General features: G+C 43.7%; 1 protein-coding gene across 7 annotated transcripts in view; it reads left to right on the top strand.

Moving 5' to 3' along the window:
* Window positions 1–7,108: 7,108 nt before the first annotated feature.
* Window positions 7,109–20,876, top strand: part of LOC126936170 (glycine N-acyltransferase-like protein 1) — a 55,797-nt gene continuing 42,029 nt past the window's right edge. For 3 of the 7 annotated variants that reach the window (XM_050758636.1, XM_050758634.1, XM_050758635.1), the window contains exon 1: window positions 7,109–7,398. In XM_050758636.1, coding sequence (XP_050614593.1) covers window positions 7,213–7,398 — 186 coding nt within the window. In that variant the 5' untranslated portion in view covers window positions 7,109–7,212. Of the gene's footprint in view, window positions 8,652–20,876 lie in introns of all 7 variants that reach the window. The other 4 variants (XM_050758633.1, XM_050758632.1, XM_050758630.1 and 1 more) reach the window with 3 other exon arrangements.

The following is a 20,876-nucleotide window of genomic DNA, read 5'->3' as shown; positions in this document are numbered from 1 at the left end:
GATTAGTTAAAATTCTTTCTCCAATATTTTCTGCATGTAATTATGCTACTAATATGATTGCTGAAGACTCTCAAATACACAAATACCTTTCTTTGACCCTCACAAGAATATAACTTCTGAAGTTTTATAAATCCACAAATATTTTTCTTTTACCCTCAGGGAACTGACGGATGCCCTATGACCCCACATTTTAGGGTCACCAAATTTAAGTTTTTCCTCTTAATACATAAGGAAACTGAGGTGCAGAGAAAGAAGGGAACCCTGACCCTTCATTCAAGGTCACAAAGTTAGTAAGAAGTGGATGACTAGTAATGAGGGTTTCAGGTTGAGATTAACAACAAACGTCACAGAAGATAATAGTGTTTAACCCAACTTCAAGTTCATAAAATGGATGGACATTTCCCAATCCCTCCACTCCCAACCCCACCTCAGGGGATTTCAGGACGTGCTGGGCAAAGCTCTCTCCCTCCATCCCCAACCGTTTCTCAGTCAGTGAGGGGTGTTAAGAACTCTTCACTGCCCCTCTTGAAGCTTACATTCTGGAGCAGGGAGACAGAAACTAAACAAAAAATTGAAAAAAAAAAAACAGTAAACGTATTTGCTACGTACTGAGATGTAGTATATGAAAAACAACACATGATACAGGAACAGAAGATGATGGAGGAAGAAAGAACAAATAAACAGGAAAAGAGACTTCAGATAGGAGCAGAAAAAAGGGAGAGGAAACAGGAAGGGGTCAGAACAGGCCTCCCTAAAAGCATGGCGTTTGACAGAGCGCTGGAGAACGAAGGAAGAGAGTCAAGCACATACCGGGGGTTAGGGTTCCGGTCTGAGGAAGCACCCAAGATGATCCACTAGGGTGAACAAAGAACATACTTGAACCATCATTTAGATTCATCTTCATCTAAAAAATAAGAAATTAAGTGCGCCTGCTATTTAATTATTTAATGTTATTTACAATACTATATATATATATCTATATATCTATAGAGATATGTATATAGTTGATGTTCAAATCGTTAAAACTTAGGTATGTAAAATTAAAGCTCATAGATTACTCTTGCCTATGGCAGTGAGCTCCTGATAGGCAAGGGTAGATTTCACGCAGCCTCTGTAAAACAGAAGTCCTTAGGCTTTGGCGTCTGACAGAAGTTAAAATTACTCAAGGGCTGTCCTTGGGCAACTTAGTTGAGGTTTCATAATCTGTGAAACAGAAAATGAATTAAATAAAAAGATAATTGAGAGAAACCTATAAAAGGTGCAAAGCCCAATGCCTTTACACCTGTTATCTCTCACCCTATTGTCTCTTCACCCTTACTCCTGCCTGGCAGCTCCCCGCTGTTAGCGCCAGAAACACTTATCTGCTAAGAAAACGAAAAGTGCAATGCTGGCTTTACCCCGCGACGCTTTTAAAAACTCCAAAAACCCAGCGTGATGGGGAGTAGGTTTGCCTAGAGACAGGTGAGGCAGCCTTAGTAAACTGAGAGGAAAGTTAATTGTCAAAGAGCGTTGAGCCACTACGAGCAGCAGCAACCTTGGACTAACAGGTGTATCTTAGCGAGCACATGCTCCAGCACATGTCCCTACGCCCATCCCTCCATTTAGCGCCATAAACGCAGCCTCCTAAGAGAATGGGAAGCTTGGGAGTCTGAGAACTGAAGCTACCATTGGCCTTAATGGATGTCAACCATTAAGGTGAGCCTGGGAGTCGGAGAACGGAAGCTACCATTGGTTTTAATGAACGTCAATCTTCACTCGCCGCTTTTCTTCCTCGCCTCCTTGCCCCTTGCTATTCTGGTAGGCTGGTTTTCTCTCGCCATCTGCTGGCCGGACTCGGGAATATACCAAACGCATAAAAGCGCCTTCCCCTGCCCTGAGTACCTGCAAACCTAGGGCTGGGCACGGTTTTTAAGGGCTTGGCTCCCGTGCCCGGGGCGGTGCTAAAAGGGGGCTGCCTGCGCCAATCTCATTTCCACAAGATGCAAGTACAGAAGCAGCGCGGACGCCCGGAAGGGGTCACAGAGAGGCAGGCAGGGCGGTTGACCAGCCTACTGGCCTCACTTCTGAGAAATGTGAATTACCGAGCCACAGTCCAACCAACGCTATCAAAACAGAATCTCTACAGATGGAGCTCAGCGAAGCTGAATCTCAACCCCACCCTGGAGAACTTAAATATATTGGGGGTACCCAGAATCCCCATTTTTAAAAACCTATCCAAGTGATACGTTTGAATGTTAAAGTACAGAGAATCACAAACTGGCAGAACTCTTTAGCTTACAAGTAGGGAATGAAGACCACCCCCCCAAGAGGAAAAGGAATTCACCCAACGTCTCTCTGCAACATCCTAAGAAAACGTGAGACTCTAAGCTTAAAATCCTAACTGACAACCATTCCCTCCCCCAACTAGTCCTCTGACCTCTAGCAAACTTTCACAGTCCTAATCTGTGAAATAGGAGCAACAATCACACCTACCCCAGCGGGTGGCTGCGAATATCAAACGGATCAAAATGAGTCAACTACCAAGCACCGTCCGACTGGAAGTAGAGGTTGAACTGAATCTTGATTGCCCTACCCCATTCATCTCTCAGTATCACTGTATGAGGATGGAAGTGAAGCCACCCAGCCACACATTGGTCCCAAACCATGTCCACCTGCACCCGCAGCTCAGTGAATATTTCTTTTCTTGAAGACAGAGAGAGGCTCCTTGGAGCCTCTGGAGTCTGAAGGTGGATGTTTCCTTCCTCATGAGTGCGTTGTCCTCCTAAGATAGGATGGGCAACAGGGTCTATATGGAAAGTATTGGCTGCCAGGGCTTCAAGGCTGGCTCCTAAGCGGTTGCTGGAGGGTTAGAGACCCCACTCCAGCTCTCTGTGAAATCAGGCAGCTTGGTAGCAAGAGTGAGTGAGATGAGCCCACTATGAACCCATGGGAGGAGAGAAAAAGAGCATCCCATCTAAGCTTTTACATACCGCATTGCAGGCTCCACAATTTGATGCCCAGTCCCTTATCTCTAACCCATCCCCAGAAGCCAATTCTCCTTAGCCCTTCCTGCCACTTCTGCCATTGTACATCCAGATGGTTCTCTTCTCTTCTATCAAACTCCTACTCATCTTTCATTCATCAAGTCCAAATACAAATCTTTCTCTGTGATATGCTCTCAAGTTAGAGGCCATGGTGCCTTCCTCTGTATTCCCAGAACATGTTGTTTGCAACTCTAAATACAGACATCAGCCTACTGTTAGAGTTCAGGAGCATCTTTTAGGGGTTCCTGGAGAAATCACTTTCCATAAATGCTGGCCTTATTCCCTAACTTCACCAGACCTGACCTTAGTGCTTGATCCATTCCCACCTCTCCTGACCATGTAAGAGACCTTTCCTTCTTTATGGGTTTGAGAAATACAAAATGTCCCAACCACCCGTTACTTGGCCAGAAGTATTCTTGTCACATTTATAATAACATCCAGCCAACAAGATGCTTTGTGCCAAGGGAATATTCCTTTTCAGGGCAAACACTCTGTCCCCAGGAATGTGAGACAACTTCCACAGCCCCATATAAGTACTAGCTGGAAGTGAGGCTTCCTTGGTGGCTCAACAGATTCCCTGAGCATCCCTACTCTGTCACTCATGTCAAACTGCAGTGGGATTGCATCAAATCTCTCAGAGCACAGCTGCAAAGAGAAAAGCAAAGCTGGAGCTCTACTCTCTGAACCCATAGCTCTAGGCAGTTACTTTCTCCATGAGGGTCTATTTTATATATAAGGAAGAAATGGAAGATTGCTACCAAAAATGACATTATGTTACTTATTCCAGTCGTGTGGTTCAGTTGCTACTCCAGTGATGAGCGAATAAAGAGGAATTAGAAGCATGGCTATTCCTAGGCTCAAGGGCCAGGGAAGCTCTGGAATTGGGTTTGTGGCAGTGCTGCTTGGAGCGCCATTACAAAGGGACAAGAGTGGTTCACTGGGAGGTAAAATACAGGGCACTTAAGAGACAAGGGGTCTGGGAAACAAGGCAGACTTTTGCATTTATCATTTGCTGTAAATCTCTCCATGAACTTTCTTCTCCCTTTTAATTTTCTCTGTACTTTAATTACGTTTCTTGTTGGGGACAGGCCCCCAAACTGGCCATAAACAAAATCTCTGCAGCACTGTGACATGTTCGTGATGGCCATGACACCCATGCTGAAGGTTTAGGGTTTACTGGAATGAGGGCAAGGAACACCGGGTCCACCCAGGGCGGAAAACTGCTTAAAGGCATTCCTAAGCCACAAGCAAGAGCATAAGCCATCGGTGCCTTAAGGACATGTTCCTGCTGCAGATAACTAGCCAGAGCCCATCCCTTTGTTTTGGCCCATTCCTTTGTTTCCCATAAGGAATACTTTTAGTTAATCTATAATCTATAGAGACAATGCTTATCACTGGCTTGCTGTCCTTAAATATGTGGGTAAATCTCTGTTCGAGGCTCTCAGCTCTGAAGGCTGTGGGACCCCTGATTTCCCACCCTACACGCTATATTTCTCTGTGTGTGTCTTTAATTCCTCTAGCGCTGCTGGGTTAGGGTCTCCACGTCCGAGCTGTTCTCGGCAATTTCTCAGGCCTGGCATGGTGGCTCATATCTGTAATCCCAGCACTTTGGGAGGCTGAGGCGGGCAGAGCACCTGAAGTCAGGATTTCGACCCTAGCCCCATCCCTACTAACAATACAGAAATTAGCCAGGCGTAGTGGCAGGCACCTGTAATACTAGCTGCTCAGGAGGTTGAGGCATGAGAATCACTTGAACCCAGGAGGTGGAGGTTGCAGGGAACAGAGATCATCCTCCTGCGCTCCAGTCTGGGTAATAGAGCAAGACTGTCTCTCAAAAAAAAAAAAAAAAAAAAAAAAAAAAATTCTCAGTTAATGGCCAACATTGTTACCATCATAAGCCCCAGCTTCCCCGTCTTTCTCCCTCCATGTGTCTTTTGTTTTGATTTATGTTCTTCTCTACCAGATTCAGCCTCTGGCCCCTTCTTAAGGCTCCCCGGCCATTCACCCTCATGTGTTGAATGCCCACTTCCCTCCTTATTTTTTAGTTGGCGTGGATTAGCATCTCCAAGTCAACATGTCAAAAGTAGTATTACTGAGGGGGGAGGGGGGAGGGATTGCATTGGGAGTTATACCTGATGTAAATGACGAGTTGATGGATGCAGCACAGCAACATGGCACAAGTATACATATGTAACAAACCTGCACGTTATGCACATGTACCCTACAACTTAAAGTATAATAAAAAAAAAAAAAAAAAGTAGTATTACTGATACACGCGCACACACACACCCCAGTCCTGGCATACACAGCGTCTCCTTCCTCAGTCTTCCCCATAACAGTTAATGGAGATTTCATCTTTCTAGTTGCTCAAGTCAAAAGCCTAGGAATCATCACTGAGCCCTCTTTTCCTCTTATTTATAGAATATCCATAAGCAAATTCCATGTGCTGGCCTTTCAAAATATATGTGGAATCCAGCCATTTCTAACACCTCCACCATTACCACCTGAGGCGGGGCTCTGAAATCTTTGCAATCCTGGGACAGACTCTTAGCTGCCTTCTCCCTTCCACATCTCTTCTTGTCCTCCCAGAGTTTGTCCCCCGCACAGCTGCCAGAGTGATTTTTAAAAATATGTCAGGGTATAACTTATCCCTTGCTTCAAATCCTCCATTTAAAATAAATTTCACATTTAAACCAAAATCTGGACTTCTTCATATGGCCAACCAGGTGCTTTATGCTAATGGAATGTGCAGATGCTTCTCCCTAAGGAGCGCCTTTTTCCAGGGCAAATTATCTCCAGTGACGTCAGGTAATTTCGACAACATCATTCTGTACCACCTCTTGCTTTTCATAGCTTTTTTCCTCCAGATTCTGCAATGAAAAGAAAATCAAGTCTCCTTGTGCAATGATTTATTCTCTGATATATATTGGTGCCAGTCACGTGTACTGCTTTCAGATGATTCAAGAATAACAGCGATTTGAGAAACCTGTGGTTAAGTTTTCTCTTCTCTTTTTCTGTATAAAATTATTTTTACCATTATACTTCCAAAGTGTTCTCTTTCCAAACACCACAAGGCCCGTGTAATTTAAGCAGTGATTTTAGGGGTCTCTGGATATTTTACATTAAGTTCAGAAACATGCTCATGATTATTCCACCCAAACTATCAACTTTTACATAAATATCTGTCGTTCTATAAGTTATAAAATAATTGTCACCATCCCCCCCTTAATCAACCATCTTCTCCCCTTCTCTGACCAACTTTTCAAACACCCACTACTGAAGGCATCTCCTATTCAGGTTCTTAGTAAGATGTTCTGTTCTTCAACAGTAAGATGTTTTCTCAAGCCCCATGCAAAGCATTTCTTTGATCCTCACTTTGGGGATGCCCAACTCTGGCATCTTCATCTGAAGGGTAAACTTCCGCACTCAGCAAAGCGCGTCGTGGGAAGCCGCCTAAGCAGTGCTGGCCGCTTTCTTGTCCAGGTTGGCGTTGTCTGTGTTCGCGAGGCCCTCCGCGAAGTTGGATCATTTGCCGAGCAGGCCGACTCCCTCTAGAGCTCCCGCTGACGGGGGTGCAGCCGGCTCTGGGACTGGCAGTCGGGCTGGAGGCTGGGCTTCTGCGTCCTCAGGGTGGAGCTGTGTCTGCTGCTGCTGCCGCCGGATGCCGCCTGGATGCTCGTCCCGCCACCGCCGCTCACCCTACAGCGGCAGAATGGCAGCAAGTGCCACACACCAAAGCACCCGGGCGGGCTATTTGCCCTGCGGCTCCCGCCAGCGCGCTACTCCTGCGCAATCAAAAGGCGGGCAAAGCGCGAAACCGCCAGGCGCCTCCCACCCCCACATCGGTGCGCAGTTCCTCCTTGGCCTCCACTCGGAGACAGGGGACGCTGACGACCCGAAAGCAGCAGGGCAGTGATTGCTTAGTTTATCCTGGGACGCGGGAGCTGGCCATGGACTAAGTGGTGCGTGTGGGCGGGGGGGAGCGGGGGGCGGGGGGGGGGGGGTCGCCGGGAGTCGCTAGGACCCGGATGGACCATCCGGACAAATAGGGAGGGTGGGCGGGTGGTGCGCAGACTCCACACGGCCTTCCGACCCACCTGAGCAAGGCGCAGGTGTGCGCTCTTACCCCTTAGCATCCCTGCAATCACTGTCTCCAGAGATGTTAATTGGCTTCCAAAGTGGATGAGAGATGAGTCATTTTCATCAAATGAGAGAAAACAGCCTCCAGAGACTCTTTGTCTATTGGCCAGCGAGAAGGTCAATTCCCAGGATCCTCCCGCTCAGGGACTTGATCTTCCAGGCGAGAAAAGTTCAGCTGAGAGCGACAAGAGCTGCAGGCACCGCCACGTGCACTGTGTGGGCAGACTCTGGTTCTGTGAGTGTTTTTTCTGGTCCTGGGTTGGACCTGGAGTTCTCAGGGGGATGACTGGCAAAGCCGGTATGCAGAAGGACCTCAGCCCCAAGTCAAGGAGGTTTTGGATGGAGAGCTGGGTCCCGCGCCCGTTGTGGTAATTCCTTTCCCGCCCCTCAGCGTCAAAGGCCAAGAGTTTTACTCCTGAAAAGATACTTGGAGATTGTCTGGGTATTCCTGAATCTCAAGAGAGTCGCTGGACACTGGTGGGTCCTTTCCCTGCCCGGTGCCTTCACATACTTAGCATGAGACCAGGTTCAATTAAGCAGAACAGAAACTGTATTCACTGATCAAGGAATGGAGAAGGGAAGTTCCTGCTCAAGATGTGTGGGGTGTAGTGAGGTGGTGCTTTTTTAAGGTCTTTTAGGGCTTGTAGGTGGAGACTGAGGGCAAGGGTTCCTGGAAAGAGGTGGGGCTTTCCAGGAAGAGTTGACTGTGGCAGTCTCATACTTTCTGTTGCCCCTCAGCATTACATGTGCCTAGCAAGGTGCCTTTTTCCCCGGGGGGCAGAGATTTAGGGATGGTAATTAGCAAGGATTCAGGTTAGGGTAGCACTGCTGAGCTCGTTTCCCATCTTGTAGCGCGGTGGTTGCTGACATCCAGTTTTTGTTTCTGTAAGCAAGCAGAGCTGCAAACACAGGTTACCTTCGTAGGTTCTGGGGCATTAGGAAAGAATTTAGGTCATGCTGGGGTGACATAGACAGTTGTTTAAACAACGTGGTGCGCATTTGAGGTGGGGGTTGTAGGGCGAGGCAGATAAAAGTGCAGATTCCACAGCCACACCCCGACATACTGAATCAGAGTCTGTGAGGGTGGGATCTGGAGTCCTTTTTAAAAAGCTCAGAGGAACCAATTCACAGGAACAATGAAAGTTTGATCTGAGCCAAACTCCTTAATTTAGAAATGAGGAAACAGGGATCCTTAAAAGGAATACAGGGAGAGGGTTGGAGGATAGTTACAATATAATAGTTTTAGGGTGGTTGTTTCCTGGCCTTGGGAAGTTTTCTCAGCCACTACTCTGATCAGTACACAGTTGAATACTTTAGGGGAACCTTCCCCATATATCCTGAGTTCTGTCTCTCTGCAGGTCTCCAGCCAGGTCTGTTGCCTGTGATCTCTTGTACCTTGGTCTTTCAGCTTTGTCTCCTTAAATCTTGAAGTCCAACTAGCTTTGCCTTGCTGCCCTTCCCTGAGACACTGGCCTGGAATCCTTCAAGGTATCTGCTTATTCTTGAGCTTTCTTCTAGTCCGATGTTATTTTACATGGAAACAATTTTATACTTTCAAAGCTTGCATTTATTTGTTAGGTGAGACTAGAATTAGGGCTAATTTTATCCCACTATGGAAGCTATAATTTCTGAGTACTCTCCCTGACACTTCATGAATTATGAAGTTTTCTAGTCTGATTTTGGGAACTGAAACTATTCCTAGTCCTGTATGCCTCAGAAATTGTTACATCTACTTATTTTGGGTAGTTGTTTTCCTGTTCCCTTTCAACAGGGTAAAACAGGAGGATTTTATTGAGTGCATTCAAACCCACAAGATTAACAGCCAAACACTGGTCCCAGAACAAAGACAGCACCTGACTTTTATACACAGTTCTAAGATGGGCTACCTTGAAACAAGCTTACAGCAGTGTGAAGTGTAGTGGCATGAAAGCAAGGATACAGAGGCAGAAGAAAGGCAGTCAATCATATTGTGACAGGTGCATAATTCAGGATTACATGTGACTCTTGTTATGGGGCCCAGATGGCTGTTATCTAGGCTTACTCTAGTGCCTTACAAGGGCTTATCTCATAACCTTCACTATGGCGCCTAGATAGCTGCAGTCCAGGCCTGCTCAGGCATCTCATGACCTTTCCTGTGCTGCTTTGATAAAAACAGAATACTTGAAGTTACTAGTTACAGAAAACAGAAATCTATAAACTCCTAAGTTTATCTAAGGATATCAGGAATATTGGATTAGGGGCCTATACTACTACTAACTTTAACTAAGTATATCAACAAGAACTGTATGTCCAAATAAGGTCACATTTTGAGGTACTAGGGTTTAGGACTGTAACATGAATTATGAGGGGACACAGTTCAACCCATAACAATCTTATGTGGCAAAACTGGCAGTACAGATCAGTGGAGAAAAAATGAACAATTCAGTCAGCATCGCTGGAACAGTTCATTATCCATATGCAAAAAATAAAAAGTGATACCTACTTCAAGCTATATACAAAAAATTATTCCAGATTATGAACTTGAATGGTAAGAGCAAACCTTTACAATTTTTAGAAAAAAAAACAATATATCCTATGAAAGATGTTCTAATGACAGAAAAAGGTTAATAAACTTGACAACATGAAAATTAATGTCTCCTGTTCTGTATGACAACAGAGAATGAAAAATCAAGAAGAAACTTAGAATACATGTTTAATACATGTGATGAATAAGGAATTTATGTCTACAATATTAAAATACTTGTAGAATCGATACTAAAAAGAATAACAGTTCAGTAGAAAAATGAACAGAACACTTTGGGTGGCAGAGGCTGGCGAATCAGGAGGTCAGAAGTTCCAGACCAGCCTGTCCAATATGGTGAAACCCTGTCTCTACTAAAAAAAAATACAAAAATTAGCCAGGTGTGGTGGTGTGTGCCTGTAGTCTTAGTTACTCAGGAGGCTGAGGTAGGAGAATTGCTTGAACCTGGGAGATCAAGGTTGCCGTGAGCCGACATCATGCCACTGTATTGTGGGTGACATAGGAGACTCCATCACAAAAAAAAAAAAAAAAGAAAGAAAGAAAAAGAAAAATGAGCAAAAGGCATAAACAATGATTTTAGAGCCTGAAGCATGAAAAAGTGTTCAATCCCATGAGTAATTAGGAAACTACTATTGAAACCCTCTATAAGATGCCCTTTGTCACCCACACGATTGACAAATATTAAGATATGGATAATACCCAGCTTTGATGAAGACGTAGTATAATGAGAACTCTCATTTCTCACTGGTGGAAATGCAAGGTGGTACAACAATTTTTTAAAATAATATGCCAGTATCTATTATAATATATTCATAGCAAAACTGTCCAGTTTTTAGTAGAAAAACCCTGAAATGTGCATAAGCATTTGATTTCTTCAGTGAATTCTCTCTAACTGTAAAAGTGGATGGAGAATTTCATCTACTAGAATGAACCTCAAAAAAGTAGTACAAATCACAGAACACATTCAGCTGGATGTGTTTATGTAAAATCAAAACAAGCAAAATGAAACAGTGTACTCTTTATACTTTTACTACATATGTATATGTCACTAAATAAGTGTAAGACACTAATAATTTTAAAACAAATTCAGACTTAGCGGTTGTCCATGAGAATGAGAAAGGGAGATAAGATGAAGGAGAAACACTCTGTATGCCTCTAATAATTTGTAGTGTGCGATTTCTTAAGTTAGGAAGGAGATACACGGATGTTTATTATATGAAATATAGGGTGTCATAAACTGCTTTTGCATGTAGAATATATTTCATAGTTTTTTAAAAACACAATATATAAGAGATAAAGAAGCTGAGGAGTATCCACAGGATACTAGCTTGGGTAGTCAAATGGGTAATGACACCATTGTCAGATTCAGGAACACAGGAAGAGGGGCATGATTAAATTTTATGACTCTGGTTTTAAAGGCATTAAGAGTGAAATGCCTCTGACATATCCAAGAGTGGATGTCAAAGACACAACACAATATTAATATCTGGAGCTTAGATGAGAGTTCAGTGCTGTGGAGATACATTTGGGCAATAAATATTTGAAAACATGAACTGATGGGAGAGCACCAAGATAAAAAGGAATTCACTATTCCTAAAACCTCAGCTCGTTCAATTGCACCTACCTACTAAATGATCTAAGCCCAGCTGTGCCTCCTGATTTTACTCCCTCTAGGCTTACTCTTCTATTTATGTAGACTACATACAATACTTCAGGCTTCACAATAATTTCCTTCTAAGTTATGTTCATGTATTATTTTTCTGATTCTTTTTAGTCATCTATCTGTGTTCTCTTGTAGCTCACCGACATTTTAAAGACAATTATTTTAAATTCATTGACAGACAGTTTATAAACCTTATTTCTTTAGGGTGAGCTATTGGTTAAGATTTTTTTTCCCTTTGGTAGTATCATTTTTCCCTGATTGTTCTTGATCTTGATTTTTAGGCAGTGCCTTCATGTCTGCACATTTGAAAAACAAGAAACTTATTCTAGTCCTTGCATACTGGCTTTTTCTGCAAAAACCCTTTCCCAGTCATCCAGCAACTTTTGGTAGGGTGTCTATTGTGGTCTGTAGGTAAACTTTTTGTGGAAGTCCTCAGGCAGGCTGGCTTTGTGCCTGTGTCAGCAGGTGCCCTGGTTCCTGGGTCTGTACAGTTGGGCCTGAAGCCTGGATCCACTGGAGTGGATCTTTTCATTGGATATGTGGGGATGAACACGAAGTTTATGTCTATAAGGGCTGCAAAGAGCCTGTACCAATAGGTGCTGGACTGAATCCTGGCTCCACAGGGGCTAACATGGCTCTCAGGTGGGCCTTGAGCCTGTGTCTGCAGGAGCTGGCCAGGTTTTAGAATGAGCCTAGTGTCTGAGTCTGCTGGGAAGAGCCTGAAAACTGAGTCCATGGGGACTGTCCTGGTACTGGTGCCGGATTGTAGCCTGAATCTGGGAAAATGGGCCTGGGATGTTGGTAGATGGGGGCTGACCCGGAGCCTGAGTCTTCAGAGATGGTCATAGAGTCTTGGTCCATGATGGCCAGCCTGGCATCATAGTCAGGTGAATTCGGCCTGTACTCTGGGTCTGCTAGAGCACAGCTGAGCCCTGAGTTTATTGGATCCTGGGTCACAAAAATCAGCCTGCAACCTGAAGCTGGCTTAGGGCTGGGGTGGGATGGGTCCAGTTTAGAGCCTGAGACCATAGGTGCTAGACTGGTGCCTGTAGCCACAGGGGCTGGCCAAAACCTGTGGAATGGCCTGGAGGCTGGGTGTGTGAGATCTGGCCTAGAACTAAGGTCTTCAGAAGCCGGCATGGGCACTAGGGCCACAAAGCCTGGCCTGGGCACTAGGGATGTAGGAACTAGACTGAAACCTAGGTCCACAGAGGCAGTCCTAGATACTGGGTCTGTAGGAACCATCCCAATACTGGAGTCAGCTGTGATGGATCTGGACCCTGGGTTTACTGGAGCATGAGACCATAGGAACTGGCCTGGAGAGTGGGGTGGCAAAAACAAGCATAGCCCTAGGCAGGCCTGGGGCCTGAGTCTGCAGATTCTTGCCAGATACCTGGCTAAGGACTAGGGCTATAGCTGCCATCCTGGAACTGGGTTGGGCCTGAATCCTGGATTGCTGTGAGCCAGTATAGTCCTAGGGTGGACTTGGGGTCTGTGAACACAGGGGCTAACCTGGCACTAGGCAGTCCTAGAGCCTGTATCCACAGGGGCCAGCCTGGATGTTGAATATATGGACATTGGCCTGGTGACTAGAGTTACTGGGGCCAGCCTGGTCCTGGACTGGGCTGAAACCTGGAGTTGTGAAGGCCGGCTTGGTCCTGGGAGTAGTCTGGAGCCTGGAGTCACTTGGCCTGGACTAATCCCAGAGACAGTGTGACACCTAAGGCACTGGGGTAGACCTGGCATTAGGATATACCCAGAAACCAAGTCCACCAGGCAAGCCTGGAGCCTGAGCTGTGGGATCTGGTCTGGCACAGTCTGCAGGTACCAGCCTGGAGATTGGGGCCACAGGAACATACCTATTACTGGATTTCACTGAATCAGGCTCTGTGTTGGGGTCCAAGGCAAAGTTCAGTGCCCACTTCCCTTTTCTTCTTCCACACAAAGAGTGCCTCTCTCTGTGCTCTGCTGCCTGGTGTTGTGGGAGGGGTGACACAGGTAATGTAAAATTGTTCTTCCTATGCTCTTCAATTCATCTTTTGTTATTTCTCTGTTACACACAGATTCTGTAATCCTTTACCTGGTTTCCTAAATTCTCATGAAGGTATTTTTGTGCATAGATAGTTGTTTAAATTGATGTTTCTGTGTGAGGATAAGTGATAGAAAATCCCATTCTGACATTTTGCTGATGTCCAGTTTTACGGCATCCAATCAGATTTCTATGTAATGATTTTCAAAGTGCCTCAGCTGCATCAGAGACGGTTTTCCTACTAATTTGGAAAGAAAGATGGCAGATCTGATATTAAATGATCTTATCAAACACACATATATACCCACAATAATAATAGAGCAGACAAAAATTTGGTGGTAATGAATATGTTTACGTTATAGGTTGTAGTGATGGGTATGTATTCATCTGTATATTGTATGTATTCATCTCTATGTTCATCAGGATTTACATACTAAACACATACAGCTTTTTGTATGTCAATCATACCTCAATAAAGCGGTTCTACAAAAAAACAGATAAAAACAATAGAGGAAAAATATTATTGGCGTCTTTCTCCATGAAGTATGACTTGTATTTCAGATTTCTGATCGTTACTGAACTTCCAGACTTTCTGATGATAAGTATAATAAGAGAAATAATATGTTGGCCTAGAAAAAATAAAAATACATATTTGAAGATGGATTAATCAAATTTTCCCTTAAGATAATATTACTTGTTGTTCAAGATATTCAAGCCAGTACCAGGCTAGAAGGAGAGACAAGTTTCCAGATCAAATACTTTTTATAAACTAATTCAACTAAAGTCTCAAGAGGAAGAGACTCATGATGAGATATGTGGAGGCACAATCTGCAAAATTCATCACAAAGTGAAAACCAGAATTTTACAAAACAAAGAACAATGACTTGGGATTCAGAACGTTTGGGTTGTGATCTCAGTTTTGCACATGCAATCGTGTGTCCACTTTCCAGGACTTAGTTTCCTGAGACTAGACAATCACTAATGAACCTCCTATCTGATTTTCCTCTCTTTCAACAAGTTAGGCAGGTGCTCAGATCAACTTTTTGATCACAAAGGATGAAGGAAGAAGGCTTCGGGTGTCTTTCTTAACCACAGTGTTAGGACATAGATTTAGAGAATGCACTAGCAGGAACTAAGCAAATAATGTAAGCTGAATTTGGGGTAGAAAAATGGGGAACAGGAGATGAAAGAATCAGGAAGAAAATATTTAGGAGCAACAGAGAGAGTCCCCTTTCATTTCCTAGTACATCCAAAATTTCTGTCTTTCTCTTCTTTAAAGTTTAAGATAACTAGAAGGCATCAGAGAGCTTTAAAATGTTCTAGGATACCCCAAACCAAGAAAACATGTCCTGTGGATCCCACACTTTCCCAATTCCCTGATCTAGCTAAAACCATATACCACCTCTGGAGGCATGGAAACCTCATCACCAACCCAGAACAGTTTGGCATGACTTGTTCTCTCCAGGAAGTCCCTAAACATCCACTTTCTTCCTCTGTAAAAGCTTCAGGATGCCACTTCGTGATCAGGTTTTTCTACAGAGGCAGATTGTCTTTTATATCAAACTCCAGAGACCCTTATCTGTTTCTGGGATCCATTTAAATTGGTGCTATCAGGCTTTTTGACCCCAAAGAACTTGTGTGTACTTGACTCTTCTATGCCTTCCCACCAGCCACCAGTCAGTTAAAACAGCTTTCTTTTGCTACATAGAGGTGCAACCACATCTAAAGCCACCGTCAGTTCAAGGTCCTCTGACTGGATGAACAACCCCTCCCTGAGTGTCCAGATGTGAAGAATCTGTTCAATCACCAAAGCTCCTGAATTTAGCATTAGGGTGCTTCTTTGAACCATCAGAAGGAACCTCTTTAGGAATTCTAAGATAGAGCAAGTGTTTCAGGGGAACCCCAGGTTCCAGTGTCTTCCTGTCATCTCAGAAACCAGTAAAGAAAAGTGTTTCCCTAGAAAGATTTCTGGTGTAAAAACAATTTCCCCAAGATTTGAGAGTATGAGAGTCTCTTGGTGAGTTCACTGGTGAACAGAAATCAGGAATGTACTACCACACAGAAGAGATGTACAAGGATCTAGTCACTGCTTCAAGGTAACTTTGAAAGAATTTATTGTAACTTAGATTGGGATAGAATGATTTCTTTGAGTCTTAGGTCTCTCCAAAATCCTCCAAAAGATCTTGCAAAGGCAAGTCTCCTCAGAATTCCTAGTAAGTCGTCAGATTTTATAGATAGGTGCCAACAGCTATCAGATATCTTCCTAAGATGGCTGCTGCATCCTTGTTTTACACTGCTAAAGATTAATGAAAGACATTGATATGAAAGAAGCATCGCAGAGACCCTTGACACATTGTGAGAGTACACAGAGGGTGGGGCTCCACCAGGCTCACACAGACACTCAGCCTTGCAGTTCCCATTCCCTGCCATGAGCAAATTTCAGGGCTCCACCGGGGTTCAGAAATGGCCAGCTTATTGCCACGCTTTGTAGTATGAAGTATACCAACAAATAAACATAGACCGAAACATTGATAATATAATAACTTTAAAATGTTTATATTTTATAAATGTGTGTTTATAACAACAAAAATGTCATGCAATACTATTTTTCTACTCACAAGATCAGTACAGGAATTGTAAAGCATAAATTCAGAGTGGACTCTTGGCAGTGTGTAATTTATGGTGCACGTGTTCTCTTTATTCTGCCTAAGTTTCGGTACTATTGGGTGATGACACTAGAATCTCAAATTTGGGACTCTTTCTGAAAGTGGGGCCATGCCCAAATAGCTCTCCTAGGTGACCACCAATACCCCAAGAAGGACCTACAGAGTCCCAAAGGTTGGAAGAACATTCAAGCCTAGTCATGTGGAGAGACCTATAATCAGAGGTCTCTCAGCCTGAAAAGCCCAATGCTAAGCATAAACTCAGCACCCATGAAACCAGAATTCATTGCTTCCATTCAGACAGCCCATGTTCCTACCAGAATCCAATCTACCATGTATGTTTTGGGAAGTCACTTATGACTAATAGTGAGTATGATGGGACTGATACCAGAACTGAGCTAGGCCCAGAGAGCCCAGACTCAGAGACATGTAAGGCCAAACCTTTCACTTTTGATCCACAGACGGACAAGGAGTGGGCTTGGGGAATCCCTTGCTGGAGTCTTGCAGAGTAACCACTGTGTCAGATAGCATGTGTTTCTGAGAGAAAGGCACAGGGGTCCAGTTCCAGCCTTATCCCACTACACCCCATAAGCATGGGCTGAGCTCTAGAGAGACTCCAGAGCTGGACCAAAAGGCTGGTGCAAAGGAGTCTTCTCTGGAACTGAAGTGGTCTAAGAAACTGACAAACTCAGCAGCCTTACAGATGGGAGAGAAGCCTGCTGATGGGAAAGGAAGCTATTCTTCTGGCCAAGGTCCTGAGACAGAGTTTGTCAGAAGCCTAGGCAGACTTGATGCAGATTGGAGCTAGCACTGGAACTGGAATTGATACCTACCCTGTAGTCCCATGGATAGTGTTTTTTTGTATAAACATAGAAAATGACCCTTCTGATCTTAAAGCTTGAAACTTCCATTTGTTTTGTATGAATTTCATCCTTAGTAAAGGACCCCTAGGTCCCTCAAATAGTATCAAAGAACTGAAACCCCCCAGATGATCCCATCCAGACAATGGGACACCAGGCTTCTCATAAATCATCATGGCTTCCTTAGGTCTCCTGAGTTCCTGTTTTTCTGCAGATTGTTACATTTCTTTCCTGCTATGTAAACTCATAATTTTCATTGGTCAGAGAGATGGATTTGAGAGAGAACTCCCATCCCCTCTGCTACAGCATCCAATTCAGCCTTCTTTCTTGGCAATAATTGGTTATATTGATTGGTTTTGTGTGCGGTGAGCTGCCAGACCTAGACCACCCCACTCGTGTTTCAGTAATAGATTTTAGTTCCTCGACCAAGAACAATTTGGCTTGGCTACCATGGACCAGGAGTCTCAAAGCCCTCCTAAGCAGCTGCTTATCCAATTTTGGCTAGAGATGAGTTCCCTCTCTCTGGGGACAGCCGCAACTGACCCCATACATGTTCCTGATTGCCTTGGAAGAATTGTCTTTGAAATTTGATATCTGGATCCAGATAGGTGAATATCCTTTGTGGGCCCAGAAAGAAGGATTTACTCCTCTCAAATTGGGAAACTTTTAAAGGAATTTCCACTTGCAGGTTGAACAAGCCCAATTGATGAAGACAGGGAAGTACCGTGACTGTTTCAGTATAGACACTCTTAGAGGCTTGTCATTGTGTGTGTGTCCAGGGAAGCAAGTGTCTTTTGTGGTTACCAGACAGTGGGATCAGTTCCTCGCCATTTGAGAAATTCTGAAGGAATTTTCATTTGCAGGTTGGTTGAGCCCAATCAATGGAGAGAGGAAGCACCCCACCACTTTCAGTTTGTACACTTTTAAGGCAGGTTTGATCCTGCAGCAGTTGGATTGTGTTTTAGTGACAGTTTGCATGTGTCTGATATAGTAATGGGAAATTAGAATTTGATAAAATGATAATTTTTTGTAATACTGTTTGACTCAGTACGGTTTGGAATCTGCTATTTGCTGTTGAATGGTAAGTGGGTTGGAATTCCATGTATCCAGGCTTTTGTACTGCTGTTGGTCTAGGTTAGTATATGATGTTCTCCTGTGGTGCTGTTTGACCCCAGTGTTCTCTGGGGTCTGGGGAGGTTTGCCTTTAAAAATTAAACTGCCGGGCCGGGCGCGGTGGCTCAAGCCTGTAATCCCAGCACTTTGGGAGACCGAGATGGGCGGATCACGAGGTCAGGAGATCGAGACCATCCTGGCTAACATGGTGAAACCCCGTCTCCACTAAAAAATACAAAAAACTAGCCGGGCGAGATGGTGGGTGCCTGTAGTCCCAGCTACTCGGGAGGCTGAGGCAGGAGAATGGCGTAAACCCGGGAGGCGGAGCTTGCAGTGAGCTGAGATCTGGCCACTGCACTCCAGCCTGGGTGACAGAGCGAGACTCCATCTCAAAAAAAAAAAAAAAAAAAAAAATTAACTGCCACAGAAACTGCTTTACCAAAAATTCTGGTTCACAGCCTTCACTGGTTTACCTATCAAGGCTAAGAAAGATCAGCCATGTAAACATGTTTGCAGACTGGTGAGCTTGTATTGCTATAACTAGAGTTCCAAGGTAAAACCTATTGGACGATTGTGTGTATGTATGTCTAGATGTGTTTATGTGTATCCAAATGTATTACATTATGTCTTGTAACTACCAAATTGGCTTATACATAAAAGAGCACTCATAGATTAGGTAAATAAATCCAAAGTATTTTTCACGTTCATGTTACTGAAGTAAATCTTTAACAAGCTAGCATTAAAATTATTGTAAAATAAAAATGGAAATGTCTTCAGAATTGTTCACATACATTTTTGTCTGAGTTTTATATTTGTCTCTGCTATTTTGAGGTGTCAGAGTTTGGCACAGAAGGTTATAAAACTATAACCAGGAGTTTGAGACCAGTCTGAAAAACAAAGACCCCCTAATATCTATAAAATTCAAAGAAAACCATTAGCCAGGCACAGTGATTCATGCCTGTAGTCCCAGCTACTCAGGGGACCGAGTTTGGAGGATTGCTTGAGCCTGAATGGTCAAGGCTGCAGTGAGTCTTGATCCAGCCACTGCACTCCAGCCTGAGTGACAGAGTGAGACCCTGTCAAAAAAACAAAAAGAGGCAGATAATGACAATGGGGCACAGGAGCTTTGCAGAGAGACTAGGGAAGGAGCTGTAATTTTTGATAGGATGGCCAAAGGAGGCCTCATTGAGCAGGTGGCTTTTAGGTGAAGACTTAAAGAAGGTAATAGAGTTTTCTATATGTCTAATGATAAAACAGAATGCAGGCAGAAGAAAAAGGACAGCAAAGTGCCTGAAGCAGAGAGGCCAAAGAGAGTGAGGTCAGGGATGTGACTGGAGGGATGTCAGGGAGGTGACTGGAGTGTAAGTCATGGAGAACTTAGAGGGCTGTTATAAGGAATTTGTATCTCTTTCTCTGAGTGAGATTGGGAGTTACTGCAGGAGTTGCACAAAGGAATGACAAAATCTTGCTTTTGTTTTAAAAGGAGCATACTGTAGACCAATGGAACAGAACAGAGTCCTCAAAAATAATACCACACATCTACAGCCATCTGATCTTTGACAAACCTGAGAAAAACAAGAAATGGGGAAAGGATTCCCTATTTAATAAATGGTGCTGGGAAAATTGGCTAGCCATAAGTAGAAAGCTGAAACTGGATCCTTTCCTTACTCCTTATACGAAAATTAGTTCAAGATGGATTAGAGACTTAAATGTTAAACCTAAAACCATAAAAACCCTAGAAGAAAACCTAGGTAATACCATTCAGGACATAGGCATGGGCAAGGACTTCATGTCTAAAACACCAAAAGCAACAGCAACGAAAGCCAAAATTGACAAATGGGATCTAATTAAACTAAAGAGCTTCTGCACAGCAAGAGAAACTGCCATCAGAGTGAACAGGCAACCTACAGAATGGGAGATAATTTTTGCAATCTACTCATCTCACAAAGAGCTAATATCCAGAACCTACAAAGAACTCAAACAAATTTACAAGAAAAAACACACAACCCCATCAAAAAGTGGGCAAAGGATATGAACAGACATTTCTCAAAAGAAGACATTCTTATAGCCAACAGACATGTGAAAAAATGCTCATCATCACTGGCCATCAGAGAAATGAAAATCAAAACCACAATGAGATACCATCTCACACCAGTTAGAATGCCAATCATTAAAAGGTCAGGAAACAACAGGAGCTGGAGAGGATGTGGAGAAATAGGAACACTTTTACACTGTTGGTGGGATTGTAAACTAGTTCAACCATTATGGAAAACAGTATGGCGATTCCTCAAGGATCTAGAACTAGAAGTTCTATATGACCCAGCCATCCCATTACTGGGTATATACCCAAAGGATTATAAGTCATGCTGCTATAAAGACACATGCACACGTATGTTTATTGTGGCACTATTCACAATAGCAAAGACTTGGAATCAACCCAAATGTCCATCAGTGACAGACTGGATTAAGAAAATGTGGCACATATACACCATGGAATACTATGCAGCCATAAAAAAGGATGAGTTTGTGTCCTTTGTAGGGACATGGATGCAGCTGGAAACCATCATTCTCAGCAAACTATCACAAGAACAGAAAACCAAACACCACATGTTCTCACTCATAGGTGGGAACTGAACAATGAGATCACTTGGACTCGGGAAGGGGAACATCACACACTGGGGCCTATCATGGGGAGGGGGAAGGGGGGAGGGATTGCATTGGGAGTTATACCTGATGTAAATGACGAGTTGATGGGTGCTGACGAGTTGATGGGTGCAGCACACCAACATGGCACAAATATACATATGTAACAAACCTGTACGTTATGCACATGTACCCTAGAACTTAAAGTATTAAAAAAAAAA

The sequence above is a fragment of the Macaca thibetana genome, chromosome 14, assembly GCF_024542745.1.
Source record: "Macaca thibetana thibetana isolate TM-01 chromosome 14, ASM2454274v1, whole genome shotgun sequence".
Classification (NCBI taxonomy): domain Eukaryota; kingdom Metazoa; phylum Chordata; class Mammalia; order Primates; family Cercopithecidae; genus Macaca; species Macaca thibetana.
Note: the sequence above shows the minus strand (reverse complement) of the source record. Positions and strands in the feature narration are given on the sequence as shown.